Below are 24,874 nucleotides of genomic sequence, written 5' to 3'. Positions count from 1 at the left end.
GGAATAAAACCCTGATGCTTGAGAGCAGTTGATCAAAAAGGGCACAAAAGCTAGTCATGGCAGCAATGAACCTGCAAATCAGGCAGGTGGCCCAAGTCAGTTGAAAACATGACACACTATAAGTATGTGCTACTAATGAAATGGCTGCAGACATTTTACTAAACAGAGCTCATCAAGCAGTGTTCTTGAAATAGTATCAAACCTCAATATAATGAAGAAAATTGAAATGTTTTTTGTCAGTATCAGCATGTAATGAACATGTGCTTATAATGAAAAACAAATATGATAAAGGCATTTTCATGACAAATGAAACAATTGTAAAATGTGGTTAAAAAAATTCTGGGGTTTTACGTGCCAAAACCACTTTCTGATTATGAGGCACGCCGTAGTGGAGGACTCCGGAAATTTCGAACTCCTGGGGTTCTTTAACGTGCACCTAAATCTAAGTACACAGGTGCTTTCGCATTTCGCCCCCATCGAAATGCGCCGTGGCCGGGATTCGATCCTGCGACCTCGTGCTCAGCAGCCCAACACCATAGCCACTAAGCAACCACGTCAGGTTAAAACAAGGTTCGACTGCGTCTAAATGTTTACAGCATGCCCGCTATAAGAGGGGCTAAATAATATGTAAAGAAAGCTTGTGCACTGTGCAAATATTAATGCGATACTGTGCAGAAAAAACCTAATTTCCTATTTGGGAAAACAAATGGGTGGGCCTTAACTAATGGATATGCAAAATAAGTGAAAGCTTCCAACAAAAGCCTTGCATGAGGACAGTAACAGTAACTTCCAGAAAGGACATAATTTCAAAAGCTACCATCTTTGCTTGACACAAAGAATACAAAGTTTCTGAAAAAGACGAGTGCAGCTCCTTGTATGAACACAGCATATCTAGGCCAACTTTGGGGAACTTGGAATATGCTGTTGGCAGGAACCCCTGTTCATGACATGTTCAAATAAAAGTGCTGGTTTCAGAAAGCAATACCTTCAAGAAAGAGTAATAATAGCTTCAGCTTTATCATTAAGAAACAAGTTTTACTGAAGTCCGGTATGATCTGCAGCCCATTAAGTTACAACAACTGTGTGACCAAATTTCCATGCAATGAATAAACTGGAAAATACCTCTTTAGGCTAAAATGTTACCACAAAATGCTTTATCAGCTTTGTTACTGTTTTCTGTGTCCAGTATAACAACATTCATTGAAGTCTTGGTAATAAGAAAAAAGTGTGACGGTGCTTGATTAATACTTTGAAGGTTTTTGCCATACATGTACGGCGGCGGTTTTCTGTCCTGCAAGGTCTTTGCCGTACGGGTACAGTTTCAACCCTCTGTTTGAAATTTCAAGCCATAATGACGATGCGTGCTTACTGGGAGGTGCTCACGCCACCTCTTAGGACTTGCAAGAAGCGTTTGAAATTTGTGCTACCTTCTTGGGAAGTGAAACAGAACTCATTTCTAGCTTCAGCGCATCGTGCAGACTGCGGCAACACCCCTCTTGCGGTTTTGGTTTCGCCGCATGATCAAAATGGAGGCGCGTGAAACGTCATTTTTCTACATTTTTCTCTTTGTCGGCACTCTCTTGCAGGGGCGGTGCGGTGGAAGTTGACTTCTATCTTGATTGGTGCTGCTCTTAGCTTGTTTATCACCACCGCTCGCGAGGTATTCTCGCTCTCTGCGGCAACGCGCTTACGCGAGAGGGTGCCTCAGACCTCTGCCCAAGGCAGCCGCATGCAGAGAAGATGTCACGTGTGCGCCAACGCAACTCATCGCTCCAAGAGGAGAACAGACACGCAGTTTAGGTGTGCAGACTGTGATAAGGCGCCGTGCGTAGAACCATGTTTCAAGGAGTACCACACTCTGAAATACTATTGAACATTTTGCAGTTCTGAGTGACGCCGACACCAAAATACTGTTCCTATTTTGTTTTTTTACTATTTATTCCCGACTTTATACATTTTGTACATTCAAGATCCACAATAAAGTAATTTGACCACCTGGGAAAGTTTTTTCAAAATAATTCAACCCTCAAAGGGTTAATAACAACAACAGAAAAGAACAAGTTTAACCAAAAACATAGATGCTCAAAGTAGCACTGCAAAGGAACGTTCAAAGAAGGAATAACAAATCTATCACTTACAGGTGGGGCCCATCTCCATTGTCCATTAGCTGCATTCCACTGAAATAAAGCATAATGCAATGCTCAGCAGCAATAATGACTTAACAACTTAACATACGGTCTCCACATTATTTGCACTAGAAAATTGTGACCCATTTTTGAATTTCAACATACTGAGAAGAAACGAATTAATTCAAGCTCTACAAGGATAATGAATAAATGTCAGCTAGTACCGGATCTGCTACCTGGAATGACTTCGACGCATGAGAGGAATCCCGAGCACTTGCATAGTGCGATGACAACGCTACAGGATTGTCAGATAGCAAACGCAAATGACCTGCCCTAGAATGGTACTTACCACATTTGGGTACTGGAAGGTCTGCTGTGGGTAGTAGACAGATGGCTGATACACAACAGGGTATCCAGATGCAGCTGTGTTGGCTGCAGCAACAGCTGCAGTGGAAGTCTGCAATACCAGCATGCATGCACTACTTGTTTTAGCTGCCATGTAATAAGAAGTGAGGGAGAGGCTACAGTACAGAATTACCTAATAAGTGCACTGTTTCAGTTGTACACTGTTGGAGAAGCCATTGAATTTTGTTCTAAATTGTGCAAGGAGTGCAAGATTTTCACAAAAAGCAGTAACTAAGCACAGTCAAAAAGTGGCATCAGTGAATCTTGTATGAATATGCAAAAAAACTGGCACAAATACATTTTGCAGCAACTAACTTTTTTATAATTGGTGAATTTATTCACCTATTATAAAGGACAGAAGGTTTGTAGTAGCAGCACCTATCTTGTGCTAGGTTTATAGATGCTACGGCACCGCAATATTGGTGCATTAATATTAGACCATGTGGATGCACTGGCATGAGTGGCCGTGTTCAGAAAGGCTGGCTGCGAGACAACTGCAAGGCTACAAACAGAACAACATGTTTTGCTGGTACCAGGGTATGGACACCGACTGCGTCAACAGCCACAAGCACAGATTAATACAAAACAAGCAGTTATTCAATCTTTAGTAATTCTAAGGCTTACATCGTTCAGTAGTGTGCGCTATGTGCTGTCATGAGCGTACATGTAAAGCTGGATTAAGGGACTCTGGTAGAGCTTAGTTCAAGTAGTCGTGCAGCGACTGTTGCACGTGGAGCATTTGTTCAACAAACATGATTGCCTAACGCTAACTGTGGGCACCGTGTTCACATTGCCACATTTTTGCAAAAGTATGTTGTGTGTATTTTCTTGCTCAGCTGTTGCTCGAGCTGCTCATACGCATTCTCTGCGTTATTTTGCTTGACTTGGCCTGGAGTACTTGTGAATATTGTGCACTAAACAGTGGTGTGGCAACTAACCAAGGAAGCTGAAAAGTTATATTACCTGCCCAGCAGTAGCGATGCCAAGGGTGGCAGAGATTGTACCTATAACCTCATGCTTCAGAACCAGCCTAAACACAATTCACTGTACAGGGTAATGCGCTAGAGCCAAGACGTTTACTTTCCTACTGAGCTTGATACAGAGCACTGCCGGTGCTTAGTCACGTGGTACATTTTTTAATATTTCACTGGCTTTCTTTAACATGGGGAAAAAAAAAGATCCGTACAAAATATAGCATATTATAAAAATTGAAAGTGATGTTTCCAATGTCCCTCTAATACCCAATGTTCATATGTCTGCCGAAAATATAGTAATTAAAAAGTCTGTGAATGAAGTTTTGTCACATAACTGGTTTCATCTGCATAGAAGGCTTCCGTATAAAGATTATGCATGATAGCTGGGATGCCCTGTATACAAGACAGACCTACAGTATATATACTTCGCAACAGCAGTTACTGTTTGCCGTAGAACACTTACATGATTCATAACAACCATTCTCTAAAGAACAATTATTTCTTTTTTTATTGTGGGGTTTTACGTGGCGAAACGAAAATCCGATTATAGGCACGCCGAAGTGGGGGGGGGACTTCAGATCAATTTTGACCACCTAGCGATTTTTTACGTGCACCCAAAGCACTGTACTTGGGCGTCCTTGCATTTCACCCCTGTCGAAATGTCGCCACTGCTGCCGGGATCAGACCAAGCATGCCTCACACAATGTATATGTCAACTGGGGTTGAATCTGCTTACATTTTTACATTCCGTCCACATCAAAATGTAGCCAGAAATAAAACCCATGAACCGATGCTTAGCTGCACGACACCACAGCCACTAAGCCACTGCAGCGAACTGCAGTCTTTAAAAAAAGGAAAAAAAAAAAAAAAAAACGCGCACACACACACACACACACACACACACACACACACACACACACACACACACACACACACACACACACACACACAAACTGTCATTGACGGGCTAAAAAGAGTGCTCACAAACCTGAGTAGCTGCCGTGGGTGAATACTGGTATGTGAGCGCATCGGGATGAAAGAATGCAGTGCCATTATGGTACATGTAAGGAACACCGTTTTGGTACAGAATCGTCCCTGGTTGGACGGACTGGGCTGGGTCTGTAGTCGCAAGAGCAAAAGCAAAAGAACACACCAGCACACTTGAAGCAAGTTGCATACTGGACATGCAGGGCCAAAAATTAAAAAAAAAAAAAACATGAAACAATTAAAAGAATAACAGCGTACATTTGTTCTGAAAAAAAAAAAATACCTAAGGGCAAAAATGGGTGCTTCAAGTCAAATATATTAATACGATAGAAACTGTGTCCACACATTACAGAAAATACGGAAAATATAAAAAAAAGACCTCTTCCTCATGAAACACAAAATCGTTTTTTAAAGAATCAATCATTATTTAATATACCGTTACTGATACAGTAAACCCTCGTTACAACGAAATGAATCAGACTGCAAAGAACTCTGACATAAGCGGTAATCGTATAAAAGCAGATGCACCATTAAAGTTGTAACAATAGCGTCCAAGCTTTATGGCAACACTGCAGAAGTAAAGAAAAAGATGCCCAAGCGCTCCCAGGTCAGTGACAGCCATTCTTGTCTCTATATTATGAGAAAGATAGTCTGCTGCAAGTGTATAGTCACCTCCGCTGCATTAAATTCTGTTGCAAAGAAGATACAAGCAGGTGCCTGTGTCATTGTCGGCATCTCGCAAGGTTCTTCGCCCAAACCCCCTCCAACGACAATCTCTTTTCGAGTACTGACAACGCATCTGCACAAGACAACTTGGTTAGACTTTCACTTAGATTTACAAATAACTACATCAAGGACTCGCATCAACATAATAACATCAAGGACTCACTTTTGCGATAATTCCATTGCTGCTGCTTTTGCCTTTTGCAAAAATTCTTCAGCATGTTTGATTGTAACAAATTCCATTTCTCCGACATTTCTCAGCGTTTCATCACACATCGCCGAACGGAACTGTGCTCGTCTTTTTCACAATGCTAAATTTGCACTTTGGTTATGTAATTACTGCTTTAAATATGCTTGAAGATACCTTTTGCGCTCGCACTCCTTGCTTAAAATCATAACTATGCATTGCCGCAGTGGCTGATGTCAAAGGAGAATGAGAGGGAGTCTGGTGTTGCTAGTTGCGTAATGCGACATTCGTTGCTAGCTGAATGAGAATAGAGTCAATAGGGCACCCAACAAGCCCTTCAGTGGAAGGAGAGGCAGTGCAATCTTCGAGATGAAACAAAATAATGCACGTAGGGTTTCCCTACTACTTTCTATAAGAATGCTATGCGCGATGGACTTGCAACTGGATTGGATTGGGCTGGATTTTTTTTGCCAATGTGGCCAGCCAAAGTGCCGGACGCCGATAAAAACGAGGCACAACTGCAATTTCCAGGAGATTCACAAGGAGATTCAAGATCCACAATAAAGTAATTTGACCACCTGGGAAAGTTTTTTTCAAAATAATTCGACCCTCAAAGGGTTAGGAAAGTTTGGTGTGTGCAGACCGCTTGGTTTGTCTTGAAGAGTCGTTCGCGCAGCATTTGACAGATGGTAAGCACGATCATTATTAGCTAGACTTGGCACACGACATATCGCTGCGGCAAGTTCGGGGCGCGATAATTAAATTTTGACGACAAAATTCAGGGGTGCGATCATTATGCGAGTAAATACGGTATATGCATAACTGTTAGTGGTTCTTGGTATGTTGGTAGGTCTTCTTTTGCAAGTAAATAATTGTGTGTGAGGTGCGTGTGCCCAATGCGTAGTCAGCATAAAACTACTTCAAAGAACCACTCCTGGTGGTTACACGACTTCCACTCACCAAGTACGGGTTTAGTGAGCTTTAGCTTGTCTGTACAATGGTCCTATTCGTGTTGCCACTTTGATGTCAAGGCTTTCCTAATCGCAACATGGCTTGGTACCCAGCAGAAATGAATTGATCTCCTGTATTTGTTAAGCGTGACCATGTTTAGTAGATCCCCTAGCAGGTGTTCACTCAGATTTAATATGTAGAGCCTTTAGTGTACTAAAGGAATCAGTGTATGACTATTTTTGTGTTTGTCAGTGATAATCTTTTAACTACAACCCATACAGCATAAACTTCAGCAGTGAAAACAGAGGCATGTTTTGGTAGACAAATACTTGTTCCCCAATTTTCCGTTATGGCCCCTACACCCAAGTGCTTTTGTTTTAGAGCCATCAGTGTAGAATTACATGTTATTTTGATATTTGTCCTGAAGAGCACGAAATTCTTGTATCATGCGTTCGTGCGGGGTGTCCTTTTTCTTTAAATGTGTTGATGTATAGTCTCACAACTGTATGAAATCGTCCCACGGGGGCAATGGTTATCTTTTGGCAACCTGGATGACTTTGCGAGGGATGTCATAATCCTGACAATATTCCTCATATCGCAGGACAAGCAGCCTAATTATGTTTGGTTTATTTGTGTAGTGTAAGCGTGAGTTGCATTGTGTGACGATGTTGTAGCATATGTGTTGTGGCGAGGACTGTACTTTGAACACTTAGGAAAAAGTAACGCTCTGCGCTGCTGTAAGGGAGGTTCATTACACGTATAAACTTGGGACAGGTGATGTTTGGTAGGCACCACTTGCCAGTTGCAGTCCTAGGTTATGTACTGGATGAAGTCATCGAATGTAAGCCTGCCTGGCTGAGCCATAAACCATGCAGCCGAAGTCTAGAATACTGCGCACAAGAGATCGGCAGATACATAAAAGACACGTTCGGTCGGAACTCCAATGCTCACAAGATAAAACTGACAATATTAAATGCTTTATTTGCTTTAATCTTTAGTGCTTTTATGTGAGCTAGGAAGTTAGTTTGGTGTCAAAGGTTACTCCTAAAAACTTGTGGTCTTGTTTCACCAGCAGTGTGGTGTCATTCAATTTTAGGGTTGAATCGCTGTGTAGCTCTCGTTTCCGAGAGAACAAAACTAACTCTTTTCTGTGTGGAGGAACGGAAACCATTTTTGTTAGCACATTGTGTAAGTTAATTTATTGCGATATGAAGCTGCCTTTCACAGGTTGGCAAATTTGAGGTGGGGCAAGCCACTTGGAGATCGTCTACGCATACAGAGCACATAAGAGACGACTGTATAATTTTATTAACAGTTTATTTTTACTAGAAACAGCGTTGTGCTGAGAACACAGCCTTGTGGAACGCCATTTTCCTGTGTAAATGTACGAGAATGTACCGAGCCCAGACGTACCTGAAATGTTCGATTAGACGAAATCAACTAGGCAGTTTAGCATTTTACCACGGAAGCCAAGGTCAGCCAGGTCTCTTAAAATTCCGTATCTCTATGTGGTATCGTAAGCTTCTTCTAATCAAAGAAAACTGCAAGACAGGGTTAGCGTTGTTTGTGTAAAAATACATATCGAATTTCATGTTCTAGATGGACAAGGTAGTAGTTGAACAACCCTTGTTATATCCACACAAGTGGGGGTCTATAAGGTTTCTCAATTTTAAAATAAACGAGAGTCGTATTGATAATGCTATCATATGATTTTGCCAAACAGCTTGCGAGGGCAATGGGTCTGTATCTGCTTGCGGATGTTGGGGATTTACCCACTTTTAGAGATGGAACTACTATTGCCTTTTTCCACTCTTCCGGCATTATACTAGATTCCCAGATTATGTTGAAAAATTTTAGGTGAGCATCTACAGATGCTTGAGATAGATGAGCCAGCATGGCGTAGTGAGTATGGTCGTGACTTGGCACTCTCTTTTTCCCTGCAGAAAGGACTTGTTCTTTTCTTGCTGTGTGTCAAGGGAATCGTATGGCTAATTTGACACACCAGTAGTGGGCAGCTTCTGTTTTTCAGCAGACTTATTACTTTAAAAATTCCTTTGTATAATTCACTGAACTAGATAAATCACAAAAATGTTCGCCAAGTAAACCTGCCTGTTCGTATTGTTGTTTGTGTGGCTGGACTTGCAAGTAACGGTATTGTGCAAGATGAGTAATCTCTCTGAAACTTTCCAGCCTGTTCGTACATTCCTTTAGACGTGAGTGAACTGTTTATTGAAGATATGTATTTCTTCCACGATGATCTTTCTGCCTGCCTTTGGATAAATCGTGCTTTGGCTTTCGCCTGTTTAAAGCATAAGAGGTTGGTATAGGTAGGGTGTCTTTGTAAGATTCCCCGGGCCCTATTTTGAAGATTTTTTGCTTCTGTACTCTCGGGAGTCCACCAGGGATAGATCTTTTTGCACACATGGCCAGATTTTTGCAGTACTGCCTTTTCTGTCGCTGAAATTAAAACCACAGTGAACTTTTATTAATTTCATTTAAGCTGAGTTCACTTGAAAATACTTTAGCTTTGCATGTTTCACAAAAAAGCAGCAGCAAGATGTATTTTCCAGCGATGAGGTTTAAAATTTGTAAGGGGCAGTGATAATAAGAGTTTGACAACAGCAGGTAAATGATCGCTGCCTTACGAGATGTTCAGGACTTCCCATCTAAAATCACTAAAAACACACAGTGCGCAAAAGGCTAAATCTAGGCAACTAAAATTGCGTGAAGAAGGTGAGAAATAGGTTGGCGTACCCGAGTTTAAAAGACAAATGCTATTATATAAAATGAAATCTTCAATAAGCTGCCCTCTTTGGTCAGTTTTATCGCTGCCCCAAAGAGTAGAAGGAGCATTAAAGTCTCCCACTAAAAGAAAAGGCTTCGACAACTGGTCAATTAAATTTTCCAGGCCTCGAGTTGTAAAATGGGTATTGGGAGGAATGAACAGATGGTGGCAATCTTAAATGATAAAACAGTGACAGTTACAGCCTCGTACGGAGTATTTAGTAGAAAGTTCTGTGTGGGGATGCCGTCTTGAGCAACAGCAACACCTCTTGATAGACGGCTGGAGTGCTCGTGGTCCTTTCGTACAACACTAAAACCTTTAAGAAAACGTGTATTTTTGGGGCCTAAATTTCGTTTCTTGAAGGCACAATGCTACTGGTGCTAACTTATTTATAATGTCTTTGATGTCACTTAGATTGCGAATTATGCCTCTGCAATTCCAATGAATGATGAAAGCCATTTTGTTGTAATTAAAAAAAGAATTGCTTATGTGTCTGCTTACAAGTTTAGGTGACATGTATTACAAAGTTGATTACTCGCATTGAGGGCAGGAACCATTCAGGTTACTGTTGTATCTTGTAACCAGCAGGGGGCTACGCTTGTGGGCACTCCAGCACCACCAGTACAGTATAAATAGCCTACCCAAGCAGGGGGACGGGTCTTTATTTATGTGATGTACCGGCCAGTCGTCGTCAATAAACATCTTGCACAACTGTCATGTCAGGATGGGATGAACCGCTGGCCCTGATTCAAGCAGCAAGCAGCAGTAGACATCATGGACAACGATCTGCCACAGTTTTCTAGCCACCAACCGTTGGTTGGGCGCCTGATGGAATTCTGTACTATGGCAGGTAACATGGCTATCTACTTCGAGCGGTTCTCTGCGAGACCGAATAAGCTGGATGTACAAAGCAAGACGGACATTCTTATCACGATAGTGGGTGACAGCGCGTACGCCACATTGCGGAACGTTATGTTTCCAGAGGCTCCTGAAAAGACATATCAAGAGATAAAACAGGCGCTTCTGAACCGTTACGCGCCAAAGCGGTCGATAGTGACGGAGCGTTACAACTTCCATAAACGCACACAGGGACCCCGGGAGGCAGTTGACGACTTCATCGTGGAATTGAAGCGGTTGGCAACATTTGGAACGTTCTTAACTGAGGTGCTCAGAGACCAGCTCATCGTGGGTATGCGCAGCGAGGCTAGTCGATGCAAGCTTTAGGCCGCTGAAGACGACAAAGGCCTAACATGGGACAAGGCGTATGTTATCGCCACGTCCAAGCAAGCCGCAGAAAACTATGCGAGGTAGATGCCACCGGGACAAGACGTGACCCGAGAACAAGAGGACAACGTCAAGTGGCAACGCGGTGACTACACAGTGACTACACGCTCGACCAGCAGCTGTTGGTGACGTGGTATGGCGGCTGCGAGGAAGGGGTCCGTTGATAAGGACAGGATGCGTGGTGTTTTCGTTGTGGGGGTCGCTACTACCAGCAGGACTGTCGGCACATAAAGGCAAGGTGTTACAGTTATTCCCAGATGGGACATTTAGCTATTATGTGTAAGAGAAGGCAGAATAATTTCACTGTGAAAGAGGACGTGTCTAGCTTAGAATTGTATGCACTAGGAGAAAGAGTTGAGCTGTACAAAGTTGATATGAATGTAAAAAGGCAAATAATTGCCATGGAAATAGACACGGGCTCAGCAGTATCTATTACGCCTGAAAGTGAATTTGTGAAGTATTTTGGACATCTGCCATATCAGCCTATGCACTTTCGCTTAAGGACATACAATGGCTCAAGCGTTCCCTTGAAGGGCAGTGTCATTGTAAATGTAACTCATGAAGGCAATTCTTTTAGACTGCCGCTCGTGATAGTTGCGAATGAACAGAAGCGCACAATACCGGCATTGCTTGGCTGAGACTGGTTGAAGCATATTCGCCTAAACCGGTCACATGTTTTGCAAGTGAACACCATCGCTAAACAGGAGGGGTTGCTAGACAAGTACAAGGATGTGTTCGCTATCTTGGTTGCTAACTGCGACCGCTATCTTGGTCAGAAAATTGACGCGGTTGGCATGCATCCTACGAAAGATAAAGTAGAACCCATATCGAGGGCTTCAACACCGACTGATGTCTCCAAATTGAAGGCTTTCCTAGGTTTGGTGAATTTTTACGCTAGGTTCCTTTCCCAAACAGCCACCACTTTACAACCGCTCTACAAGCTGCTCAGAAAAGATTGTCTGTGGGAATGGACAAAAGAGAGAAACCAGCTTTAAGAAATGCAAGCTGCTCCTGAGCAAGGGTTCAGTGCTAGCTTTGTACGATGGAAACAAACCGCTGCGCCTGACATGTGATACATCAGCGTATGGCCTTGGAGCGGTGCTCGCGCACACCAAAGGTTGCAGTGAGAGACCTATCGCATTCGCGTCACGCACGCTTACAGTGGCTGAAACAAACTATGCACAAATTGAGCGCGAAGCTCTAGCCATTATTATTCGCATTAAAAAGTTTCATAAGTACTTGTTCAGTCGGCAGTTCGAAATAGTGACTGATCATCAGCCGCTGACGCAGTTGTTTGATCCGAAGAGACACAGCAGTCAAGTAGTGATAGCAAGAGTGCAGCGATGGAAAAATTTCTTGGCTTGTTATCAGTATGTCATCAAGTACAAGAAGGGCCAACAAGTGGGCCATGCAGATGGCTTATCGAGGCTTCTGTTGGAGACAACTACGGGGGAAGAACAAGAATTTTTTTTTTTCGCCTCTATCAGAGGTTCTCTTTACAGCCCCGGAAGTGGCTGGAGAAACAAGCAGGGATGAGGTTCTGAGAGCGGCAGTAGACATGACGTGGCGCGGTTGGCCTCAAGAAACAGAAGAGCAATAGCGCCCATATTTTAATCGTCGACACGAGTTGCCGATAGAGCAGGGTTGTTTGTTGTGGAACAGTCGGGTTGTTATCCCGAAAACTCTTAGGATAAGTGTTTCGTCTTTATTACACGAGAGCCACCCAGGAATGACGAAAATCAAAATTCTGGCGCGTAGTTGCATTTGCTGGCCAAATCTAGATACAGAACAAGACGTGGTACGAGCGTGCGAGGTCTGTCAAAGTGTACGGAATTCAGCGCAATCAGTACCGGTGCAACCATGGCCTATAGCTACAAACGCTTGGGAGAGGGTTAATTTAGATTTTGCAGTAGTGGAAGGGAGATCACTGCTGCTGATGGTAGATGTGTACTCAAAATGGCTCGAGGTAAGAGTAATGCATGGCACATCAGCCTTGGCCACAGTGGAGGAGGTAAGGAGCAGCCTGGTGGCATATGGTCTGCCCAGTGTCGTCGTGACCGACAACGGTCCACAATTTAGATCCAGGGAATTTCAACACTTCTTGGAACAAAACGGTGCAAAGTCACTTTTCACACCCCCGTATCACCCCCAGTCAAACGGTGCAGTGGAAAGGTTGGTGCAGATCACGAAGTGGGGGATCGTGAAATTACAGCTAGAAGATGAAAGAGCCAGCCGGACGCGGTCGTTACAACACCGCATTGATAATTTGTTTTCATACAGGACGACGCCACACTCGTTCCCAGAATCAGTGCCCTGCGAGTTGTTGCTCGAACGAAAAGTCCGAACCAGACTCTCCATGCTGAAACCATGCACTTGAAGTGTGGAAAAACAGAAGTGAAAAATATAAGCTCACGGCAGAAGCAAGAAGGGGTAACAGCCAAGACTTTACGCAAGGCGAAGAGGTATATGTCCGTACTGTTCACAACGAGAGTGAATTGGTGGCCAGGGAAAATTGTAAAGAAGGTGTCAAAAGTGACGTTCGTGGTACGCGTAGGCAGGGTTCTTAGGTATTGCTGTGCCGATCACTTAAGATGTAAAGTGGAATCGCCAATGGCTCCCTGGTCCGAAATAACGCTTTCGGAGAATGCGGGTACCCAAAACAAGGTACTCCCCGAAATTTTACCGAGGGAGGGGGCATTAGAAGCAGTCACATCCACTCAGCAGGCTGTGCCATTAGCCAAGCAACCGAACAAACTACCCCACAGCAGCCAGTCGGACCAGTGGCCCTGCGGCGATCCACTAGGATCCGGCGAGTGCCCGAGAGGTACAGGTACTAGTAGCCAAATAAAGGGAAGAAAAGTGTTGTATCTTGTAACCAGCAGGGGGCCACGCTTGTGGGCACTCCAGCACCACCAGTACAGTATAAATAGCCTACCCAAGCGGGGGGGTCTTGAGTTATGTGATGTACCGGCCGGTCGTCGTCAATAAACCTTTTGCGCAACTGTCCTCTCTTTATTTAATAGTTACCTGTCCCTTTCTCTGTGCAGTTACAAGATGTTTCTCCTTCTTGGAGCGCTCCGAGGAGTGCAGACCTTTTGGCATCAATGACGCCGGGGTTTTCGGATTGACCTCCATGACCTTTTCCGAGGCGCTGGACGATTGAGAGCCACGCGCCAAGATGTCCGTCTCGGGCCATGGGGTTCGGTCCCACTTCGGGCCCTGCGGCACTGCAGTTTGCTGGCCCTTCTTCGATGATGGAGCAGCACTGGCTGCAGCCACCAAGGAGGCAGTTGGAGTTTCTACCGGAGTACTGGACGTGGACCCTGTAGACTCCTGAAACCAGTGTGGGGCTTCCCCCTGCCGCGTCACAATGGCACAGCTTACTTGAGGTAAGTGCCCTAGCCTTTTCCTCGCTTCATAGAATGAGATCTTTTTCTTAACAGTTATTGCGATCATTTATTTTTCTCTTTTCCAGCAAGGGCAGCTCTGTGAGTAAGCTGGATGATCACCCTTGCAATTGACACATTTTGAAGGAGCATTGCATTTGTCAGACGGATGGTCATTGGCACTACACTTCGCACATGTTTCCTTTCCTCTGCATGATTGTGATGCATGTCCGAACCTCTGGCACTTGAAGCAGCGCCTCGGGTTTGTCGTGTATGGTCAGACGATTTTCAGGTAGCCTGCGTTGAGTGAACTGGGCACAGTACTAGAATCAAATGTGAGTACTACATGTTTTGTGGGGATTTGTTGGTCATTTCGTCGAAGTGCGATCCTTTGTACCTTGATTACATTTCGCTCCTGGAATCCCTCAAGAGGCTCTTCGTAATTGAGGTTCAAGAAATCCTCTTCCGATATTACTCCTCTGCTTGTGTTGAGTGAGCAATGTGGGGAGATTGTGACATTCGTGTCACTGATACTTGCGAGTTCAGCAATTTCTTCGACTTGGTCTCTCTTTGCCAGTTTAAGGAGATGGTCCCCGCTTGTCATTTTTGATGCTTTGAAGCCTGATCAGATCATGTTTGATAGGCATTTTGATACTAAGAAAGGTGATAGTTTTCTATGGTTGTGTTGCCTTCGCTGTGAAGGACATGGAACTTTGAGAAGGTGTCATGGTTCAGTTTCAATAGGAACTGGAATGTTGCCTCGATGCGGCCTCATATTTTAGGATGATCTTGGAGGGGGGGGGGGGGGGGGAGCAGTTGCCATTGAAAATTCGGCGGCGATGGTAGCCACCGACCACCAAGCCCAACAAGGGGACGCTACTAGGTTGGGAATACCTGCAGACACCAGCCATGCATTGCCGCAATAATCTAATACATTTATATATATGTATATATACACACACACCCAAGACTGGATACATTACATATGGTTAACCCTTGCCGCCAGGAAATTCAGAATAAGAAGTGAAGAGAAGACAAGAAAGATGGAAAGGTGAGAGAGAAAGACTAAGATGGAGAGGAGGACAGGAAAAATCAACTGCTGATTTCCCCCAGGTGGGTCGGTCTGGAGGAGCCGTCTGTGAAGCAGAGGCCAAACAGGTGTGCTGCCTCCGCCGGGGGTGGTGGGGGGCTTAAAGGTCCGAACAACCAGCATCGGCTCAACCTCCAGGATCCTTCTTTCCCCAGACACGGCTAAGCCGCACACGGCTATACGTGGGAGGGTCCAACTTTCGTGTACTCGAGTACACAGCGTCGCAACACACCCAAACGCCTGCTAACACAGACGCTCTTGCAGGGGCAATTGCTACAGAGGAAACCCATACAAGTTCCTCAAAAGAAAAGGCTCGCAGTTAAAGAAGAATTCGTACTGGTCTGGGACTCGAACCCGAGACCATTGCCTTTCTCTATCATCTGACCAGGCGGCTGGCAGGACAAATTTTTCAACTGTGAGGCTTTTCTTTCGAGAAGCCATATGGGTTTCCTTTGTAGCAATTGGTACTATTGGGTGGATGTCTCATTTTCCTTTTATTATTTCTCTCCCCCTTCCGGGTTTCTGCAGAACTATTACATGAAAGATACACCTGTATATACATAAAAAACATATTGCTAAACAATTTTTGAAGCCTACAACATGTTTCACTATCCAGTAGCAATTATCTGCAAAGAAATAAATTCTTCTTTGAAAAGTACTTGTGCTACGAAAACTTTAACTGGAAGCTCAATAGCTGGTGCGGCATGCTGCAAAGCATAGGAGAAACGTATGAGAATGTTGCAAGCCTTGCAGTAAACTTTTGTTTTCTGCTGCATTTTGCCGTCATAATATTTCTTGCAGTTTCGATATGTCTCAATGTTAGCTGGCTAGTGCTGAATGGCTTCAGTTGGGGGAGGAGCACGAACTAGCGGTGCATCCTTAAGTTCCAGGCCGATTTCTGTTGTTGCTCCGAGTATCAAAGTATCAAAGGCAGCCTCCTCCGTCTCGCTAATGCTGAAGTCATTGATAAAATCAGCCGCAGAAGCAGTGCAATCACAAGATCTGCAATGTTCCGGAACACGTGCACTACTTGCAGAGGTGGTTGTTATCGTTTTAAACTTCGACAAGCATACACGCGTTTTTGGAGCTAGTTTACAAATCGCCGCCATGTGGGAAAAAAAGCCTAACTTCATAAGAAATGAAAGCGTAGTTCTACTTCAGTACTTAGTTTAATACGATGACCAATGGGTGCAGTAAGAAAATAGTTGAAGTGGTAATTTGAATGGAGTGATTTCTTTGTAACGAGAGTTTACTGTATCTAGCATCATCATTTACCATTTACTCTTAGCTTCTCAGACTACTTTATAAAGTACATGCCATCTTCTCAGAGTACAGTAATAAAAGCGGCTCAATGCAGCAGCTACAAGCTGTGCACTTGTATGAGCAATGCTACGGCCCAAAAGCAACTCACCATATGCCCTGGAAAATGGCTAGAACAGAACAGAAAAAAAAAAAGGATAAGAAATAATGTGAGGCACGATACCAAGTACCAGATTCCAGATACAGTAAGTAAAAAGGAGAGGACAATACCTGCTTTTTTATTGCTGGGGCAATGTTCAGTCTGCGGTCCCTAAGCATAATGTTATTTCCCTAGAACACACCAGAATAACACCATACCTGCATCAGCCTTTCACACACAAAGTGAAACTTCTGAATAACATACAAGAACAAAGGCATAAACTGGAAGTGGCACAAATTCACAAGTATCACATACGAGTAGATCTTGAAGTATTTGGAAGCTCTTCTGCAGAGGTATCACAGAAAGTGTAATTTCAATAAGAACTCCTAGAGAGTTTTTTTTCTTTGGTAGTACACAGTGGAAAGCTGATAGTTTATGTCAAGAGGAGTAGAGCTAAAGCAAACCTGAACTAAAAGCATGCTCTTCCAGGATTAAGTTATCTAACACAAAACAATACAAAAAGCTTCACCCAAGTTGCTGCTAGTCGAATAGATGAATGACATTACTCATAACTTAAAGGGGCCCTGAAACACTTTTCTAACTAATCATAAAATGGGCTCACTATTACAGGACGTCATCTGGTGAATCTTAACGAAGTCGAGTTAATGCACCAATATCAGACTTTCTTTTCGTCTCCAAGAGGCCAAAGGGGCCAAAAGTCGAGTGTCACGGTAACGAAAGGGCTCATCTCGGTGTCCTGTGGTGGCTGTGGTAGACTATGCTATGCAGCCCACCGTTGCCATCTAAGAGGCCACACACAACAGCTGACGCAGCTAAGCGCAGTGCAAAGGTAAAATTATTTTTCTGTCTTTTGAGATTGTAGACATATATATTTTTCATTTATTTAGCTGAAAATTACCAATTATGTATTACCGCTAATGCTCTCGTGATCACAAAATCAACCAATAGTGTTGGGGGGCCAGCTGCTTTCAATGATGCTGCATAACAGCATTCCCGAAGTGAGAGCAAGCCATTTTTCACTGTTCTTGACAAAAGATAATCAATTCTCTACTGCGTGCAGTGCAGTAATATTTGGGTCACAGGTTCACAGCAGCCTCTATGACAGATCGGCAATGTTTTCTTGCTCTGTTCAAAAAATATTTGTTTCAGTGTCCCTTTAATGGCTTTATCACCTATGTTTGCCACTTGCATGCTCATATGCCTTAAAGAGTGGATAGACATTTCTTAAAATATGCAAACACCACAAGAGATTGTCAAGTACTATGCCTTGCATATGAAATTGCACTGCTGACACAACAGGATCCGAGACAGCATGATGCATAATACACAGCCCAAATGTTTACATCTAGATTATCTACGTGGCCTTGGCTGTACAGGCTCAACAAAGCATTGCCTATTTAATGCTGTTATCATGGCTGCTAAATAAACATGTGCATTACAGGAAAATAAAATCCCAAAACATTGACAACTGAGGTGTGGTTGGTGGTTGCAGTGAGGTGGCAATGTCCCTATTTGCATAAGCAGAAAAAAAAAAAAAAACTAAGTCCCAGGGAATACCAAATCAGACAAGTTTAAATTTTGTAGAGAAAGAAGAAAAATATTGCTGGCAGCAATGCGAGGGAACATCATATCTGGTGGCCATGACAGTAGTGCATTGATGTCCAAGTAAACGCGCAACAAAAAGTACCGTATTTTCCCGACCATAAGTCACACCCCCCCCCCCCCCCCACACACACACAGATTATGAGAGTTACGAAGAAAAAAATGGTGTATAAGTTGCACCACTTGTACAAGACACTTATTCTAACTCAGTTAGCATGATGAAACAATTTTGCACGCTTGTACACTCATCACAAAATGACATACTTATTCATTTAGGGCATTAAAATTCCATAAGCAAGATCTTTACAAGTTACACAAGTTATCACAGAAGAAAACTTCAACCAACATTCCTCATTTATTGCATTTCACTTGAATCAGTTGAATGCCTTATCCTTTGACGCAGTCAAAAAGTTCAACCACTTTGTTCGGCAGCATCGCAGGGTCACCGTTGTTGGCATTGCCTCTGCGGCGTGGCATGCTCAGGATGAACATGCAAATGACCACAACATGCCTGCCTGAACCTGACCATACACATACAAAAGCGAAGTGGCAGCTGGCAGTACTGAGACTTCTCGCGTGCCCCACTGATGATGATGATACTGGTGTGGTGCCTTTTGTGATGGGTATATCTTGAACAAGAGAAAGAGAAAATTGTGGCACCTTTTTCTGATCCTGGTATCCCAAGACCACTTTAGACTGGTGAAGCGCGATCCAGAGAGAAATTTTCGACCACAATTGGCTCGCTCCAGCAGCTTGGGCAAAGGAGCCAATCGCAACCGAGAAATTCAATCCCGATTGGGCTCGATCGCGATCAAAAGTGCCCGTGAGACACTGGTATTGCTTATTGCATCAGTTTCGTGTGTTTAACATTTTCTTTAAGTAAAACTAAACTACAACAGCTAATTAGTATGCATGACCTTTAATCACGGAAGTATTCATATCAGCAGGGCCAAACTGGCTGCCACCGCATGGCCTACACCACGAGCCCTAGGAGCAAACATCTGTCGCCATGGTCACTCCACTGTTAATACAAGATTTGATTTTTTTCAGGATGTTGCTGCACGCAGTTTCCTGTACTCAAAGGAGAGAGAGAGAGAGTGAGATAAAAAAAAAGAAAGAATGAGAAAAAGAAAAATCCAAGGACACCTAAGCACTTCTTACGAGTTGTGAATGCGAAAGCATTAATGTCCAATTGAACGCAGCTGAGCGGTCCGAGTTTTGCCCCGAGAGTAATGTACTAAAGTGGTATGTGCTGCCCGACCCAGCAAGCGGCAGCAGCCTGCATTGCTGGCTCGAGCACGGTGTACCAACGTTCAAGAGAGTGGGTGACATGGTGTCGCTGCGATGCCCTCTCCGCTCAAGCAACACCTGGCAGGTGTTCCCTTTCACCCGGTCTACACTGTCGAGTTGCGCTCGTGACGTGGCGTTGCAACCAATGGGACTGTAGGTGCTGTTTCGCTGCTATAGACAACAGAAGCCAACTTTTTTGCTCAATGGGCCATTTGACGCTTTCGCATTTAAAAATATCCACATTGGTTAAACCAGAAAATATGGTTTTATGTATGTACAGCCAAAGCTCGATATATGGAAACAGGATATAACAAAACAATGGATATAACAAAGTAAGTGAAATTCCCCTTGAAATCCAGATAAGGTTCATATTGCAGTACATCCAGTAATGGATATAACAAAGTAATTTTGGCTGCGCTCTAAGTTTGTTATAAAAAGGTTTTATTATACAAGTCGCACCATTGTATAACCGTTGTTTTGGACCTATAATCCAAACATTATGCTATTCCATTAAACCTAAATTGCTAGCAAAAACGGCACACCTTATTCTATCTGGAACCATACAGGTACTTATACTGATGTTTCAATACTTACAAAACTCTATATCATCCACAGAAAGCTTGCGAACACAAGTGGGAAAAGAGAACAAACCATTAGCTTCACTAGAAAACACATAAGGGCTACCCTAGGTCATCAGCTTCTTACATTAAAATAACTAAGCAACAGTCAACGCTTACAAGTAGAGGTGGACATAAAAGCCAGTAGGAGAAACCAAATCGCTTTTTTAATCACTTTGCTGCTGCTGCTTTTGCTTTTTCACAGATTTTTGAGACTATGTTTGATGGTAACAGATTTCATTTCTCTGAGATTTTGCAAGGAGGATGTTTCCCAGCATTCTTACCACACATGGCCGAGTGGAACTGTGCTCGTCTTTTTCACATTGCTAAATTACTGCTCGCACTTTGAATTGCCGTGTGGTATCGGCAAAATATCCAGCATCACTTTGGTTGTGTACTGCTTTAAAAATGCTTGAAGATACTTTTGTGCTCATGCTCCTTGCTTAAAGCCAAGAATGACAGTAGGCCTACACAATGCCAAAGATAATGATGGAGAGTCTAGGGTTGCTAGTTGCATAATGTGGCCTCCGCTCGCCAACTGAATGGGACTAGGGTCACTAGGGCACCCACCAACCCCGTCAGCGTAAGCAGCGGCACTAAAGTCTTGTAAATGTTATCGAAATACTGCAACTTCTAGGACATTTACCTGTTAACCGCACAACAGGAAGAAACGGCCAAAATCCAAGAGTCTCCCAGATAATCAAAGAGACTTGGCAGGTATGCCGCCCACTTCCCCTAAGTTCTGTCTACTGTTGTTAGTTGCACTGACACAGCTGTATACAGGTTGTTCAACTAACTTGGGCAAAGCATCGCCCCCTCCATCGTCTTTCTGCACTGGTTCGAAAAGGAAAGAAAAAATGCATGCGCTGCATCAAATGCTGCCCCCAGTCCCATACCACATTTACACGTCGCAGCTGCTTTTTCGTTGAAGAATCTGTTATGTAGTGAAGTGGGACGCTATAGAAGGCCATCCTCTCCAGCACTTTCTAGTGGGTTAATCTCTCCGGCGCTTTTGGTCGGGGAACACCACTCAGGCATGGCCTGTTCCCTGCTCTAACAGTCGGTCCCAAACGCCAGCAACTAATAGGCGGTGTGGTTACAAGTGGAGGTGCAGGTAATGATCCCTGTACCTTAAAAGAGCAGCCCCTTTTGTCACTTTTTGTCCAGCGCAGTCACCGACAGCCTGTTCACTCAATCTCTGTGCATGAAGCAGCCATCGCTCATTCATTCCAACTTACATTTCAAGGCACTAAAAGCGCGGCACGTTACCAGGCAGTCAGGTGGCATTTAAAAAAAATTTAACGCACTTTTAGAAAGGCTGAAAAATAAATAGGGCAGCTATCTTCACATAGATGAAATAATCCAATGTCTCTGAACAAGCGCTGCAACTTTTGTTTTGAAGATCTTTTGCTAGAGTCAATATTTAAAAAGTTCATTAAGCAATCTTTGCTAATTACCTAGGTTGGTTGATTGAAAAGAATATCATGAAAGGCTCCATATGGCTCAGAACAATACTGCAGCAACTCTACACGTGTCGCACCTGTTTTTTTTTTTTTTAACTCAGCCCAAGTCAGTCAAAACAACCTGTATAAGTTGCAATGTATACCAGCTAGCCCGCAATGCCATGGAACGCTCTGCAATTTTTTGAGATCGAAACAGATTGTCCACAATACAAAAGGACGTAATTACAATCGTCAACCTATCTTTCACGCCTGCTCAATTATTTGAACTTCCCATCACCTATTCTATAACGATGAGACATAGCAATGCATAACTTTTCTTGCTCAAAAATTGCTTAGACACATCACAAAATTAAAATATGGAAACCTAGTCCTTACCTTCTTAATATTTACTTGTTTCCATCAAATAAATGAAGATAGAGTCCTGAAAGAATATTTTGATGGTCTAAACAGATTTAGCATAACCCTTTAGTATCCTTTAAAAAAAATGCCGTCTTCTGTGTAACTCAAAATACAAGCCCTGAAAAACCTTAAGAATTAAGAGGAAGGCAAGAAAGGTAAAGCATGACTCACCGATGCCTGCGCCCTCTGGGCATCCTCTTCTGTGTCGAATGTCACGAATCCATACCTACGAAAAGAGAATGTGCAGCTCATGTTTGAAAAACAAACACCCACATCTAAGACAAGACAGATTAGGTACCACACGTGACAATTCAGTAGAGAAACAGTGTGGTATCTGCTCAATCACTGCTTGGTACTTGTCTAACGTTGGCAACAGCTTCACCGTACATCCAGTTTCACAAAGTGGAACTGAGGCAGGTGCACTTGTGTGGCTGATGTCGACTCACTGGCTGGGAGTGCGGGGCCCACGAGGAGAAGCGCAAACGGCATTTGGTTTCTAATTTAAGCTCTTCCCGCAGCACGTAGGGATGTAATACTTAGCAGACATGATCGTTAGTGCACATTGTATGCACTGCGCTTGTCAGCTCAAAATGGCCAGACCTGGTGAGGGGCCCTTTAAAAAAAAATTATGCGGATCCGACGCACTGTGGGCATCGGCACTTCTTGTGCCTGCAAGAAGTGCTGATGCAAGAAGTAACATTTGTTTCTTTTGGGGCTGGGTGGAATCAATCAGATAAATTCGATGCATTTCTTTCGGCTCCATCGCCGAAAATTCACTGTGTGACAACTGTATAAGATTCCGACATGAAATAGCATTCTCACAGGGGAAAGAGGTCACTCCAACACCTTTCCCCCTGTTGAGCTCTTCTGTTCCTCTCCCACTAGGTCATGTGGCCCCCTTTCAGCGAAGTCTGACAAAAACGACATAGGGTCTGCATAAACAGCTTCGCTGTAAAAAACTATGCTGTTATCTGTCGGGGGCTGTTTTACTCAACCATGACAGCAAAGGGCAGTGATGGCGTATGCAACGTCACCACTCCCTGGTTGGGTGACCAGAGATTTGAAATGCGATGAAGGTATTCAGCCCCTTCAGATGCAATTTTCTCGTAAACTAAGGCTCTTCTTGGCCTGAAAGATGCATTGCGAGGTTTCTGGAATGGTATTTAAACAGTCCACATCGACTTGGTATTTGCCTTTCATGCCCTTTTAAAACTCTTTAGATGATTGTGCAACTATGTAGTGCACTTGTTATGTTCAGACCACAGCATCGAAACATTGCTAGGGGTGTGTGAATACCAAATTTTTGAATACAAATAGAATGCCTAGCTTCCAATATAGAATCAAATAAGGATAAGCACATGCATTTATTATCAGGTTTGGTTATTTTTAAATGTTGGAATATTGCAATTACATCGTCGATGGTAAAAATATTTAAGCCTAGTAAGCCGTTATACTAAATGATTGTGTATTTCGCTTATGCTAACAAGGAAAATTGAGTAAATACCACTAGTAGTCTGCTGTCGCCAACCTGTACCTTAATATACAACATCAAATGCCCGCAAACTCAAGACACACTTGACCTTCTGCTGGTAGTTACTCATTGTGCTTGCTGTCGAGCAATAAGCACGGCACTGCAATTAAGTGCACCTTCACTTTCCACGACAGGAATGGTTGATAATTTTTTTAATTCAATTAATGATTAGTCATTCATCATTTTAGACTTTAATCAATCAATAACTTGCAATGCAAGGTTCTGCATCAATGAATGAATCAACATTTTTGGCAGCGACATTAATTAAAAAGGGTGAAACAGTTATCTATGTTTGTAGGACCCTATTTTAATGTTTGAGAGGTGGAACCAAGCTTGAAACAAGTGCAAAAAAAATTGATTAAAACAAAATTTAGTGTTTTATTTTATGTGCCAAAACCATGATATGATTATGAGGCGCGCCATAGTGGAGGACTCCAAAACATTTTGGACCAGCTAGGGTTCTTTCGCAGCTACCGTTATATTCCGAGCAGGCACCCCCACCCGTGCAAGGCCCTTCCCCTAACTTCACTGTTGATTTCAAGTGCCCCCCTCCCCGCTCCGCACACTTATCCATTGCCTTCTTTACTAGATGCCTGCTGAATGGCTCGAGCTCCCAGTGTAACAAGCCTGTGCCCAGTTGTGAAGAAGCGCGTGAGGCGATGTTTGCAATCGACACTGTCATCATGGGCGGCGGGTGGTGCTGTTGGCTGGTGACTGACTGCATGGTTTTTATGCGGTCGGTACTACAGTAAAACCACGGTTGGCACAATCCTTTGGGTGTGCTTTTTAAAGGTTGGTTGCCTGGCTCTCAAATAGCTGTAAACATGTGCTGAGCTATGGTTGAGATTAATGGCCTTTGAGATCAGCACGCACACATGATGAAGATTTCCGAAGCCACGTGAGGTAATGCCCAGTAGTTCTACCAGCCATATGTGGCACTAGCAACCGAACCTAGTGGAGAGGAGAAAAGGGAAAGGGTCTGGCAGCTAGTTTTTCGTTCATGGGGCAGGCATCTAGTAAAGGAGGCAATGCCTTGTCATGCACCACATTCAGGCAACACTGGCCTGTCACATCCAGCTCCCGAAAAGAAGTATCCGTGGCTCTTTTTCTTTTTTTTATGCGTGTCCCCGTTAGTGACATGGCAACTCGCACGCCGTTTGGAGTTCGCGGACCACCGGCCAACAGCAGTCTTGCTGGCAAAAAGCGTTATTTGCCTATTACACAGTGCGAAGGATATCCCTGCGTAAGAGTGACGCAGGCACTCAGCGACAGAGGAGTGGCAGTGGCTAGGCTCACAACTGATGATCGCTCGCCACCGATATCGTCACTAAGCTTTTTCCGGCTCTCTTTATATCTGTAGCAAATGGCCCTTCGGAAGGTACCGCCAATGCTCCCAAGCAGCAATGTTTTGTTACCGTTGTTGCCACTTTACCCTCCCTTTGCAATAATTTCACACAAAGAAGAGAACACGCTGATATTTGTGGATCCGCCAGCTGAGATGCAAGCATGGCCAAGCTGCGGTTGACTGCACTTACAAATTTTTGGTACAATCAAGTTCATGTTAAATAAAATTTTAAATCCATGCCCACTGCATTTTTTTTTCTTGCAGGAAAATTTTCTTGTTACCATCTTGAATTTTGGTGTAACCGTTCGC

The 24,874-nt window shown here is 43.6% G+C and overlaps 1 protein-coding gene across 5 annotated transcripts in view; it reads right to left on the bottom strand.

Annotated features, from left to right (window-relative positions):
• The window catches only part of LOC135915031 (protein boule-like), a 67,112-nt gene that overhangs the window by 24,792 nt on the left and 17,446 nt on the right, over positions 1 to 24,874 (bottom strand). For all 5 annotated transcript variants that reach the window (XM_065447995.1, XM_065447999.2, XM_065447996.1 and 2 more), the window contains exons 4-9: positions 21,861 to 21,915; positions 16,429 to 16,488; positions 16,310 to 16,328; positions 4,494 to 4,624; positions 2,476 to 2,583; positions 2,139 to 2,177 (exon numbers count right to left, since the gene is read on the bottom strand). In XM_065447995.1, the coding sequence (XP_065304067.1) occupies positions 2,139 to 2,177; positions 2,476 to 2,583; positions 4,494 to 4,624; positions 16,310 to 16,328; positions 16,429 to 16,488; positions 21,861 to 21,915 (412 nt within the window). The remainder of the gene's footprint in view (positions 1 to 2,138; positions 2,178 to 2,475; positions 2,584 to 4,493; positions 4,625 to 16,309; positions 16,329 to 16,428; positions 16,489 to 21,860; positions 21,916 to 24,874) is intronic.

Source organism: Dermacentor albipictus, chromosome 1 (assembly GCF_038994185.2).
Source record: "Dermacentor albipictus isolate Rhodes 1998 colony chromosome 1, USDA_Dalb.pri_finalv2, whole genome shotgun sequence".
In the NCBI taxonomy this organism is placed as follows: domain Eukaryota; kingdom Metazoa; phylum Arthropoda; class Arachnida; order Ixodida; family Ixodidae; genus Dermacentor; species Dermacentor albipictus.
The sequence above is the reverse complement of the archived record's forward strand: the minus strand, read 5'-3'. Positions and strand labels throughout refer to the sequence as shown.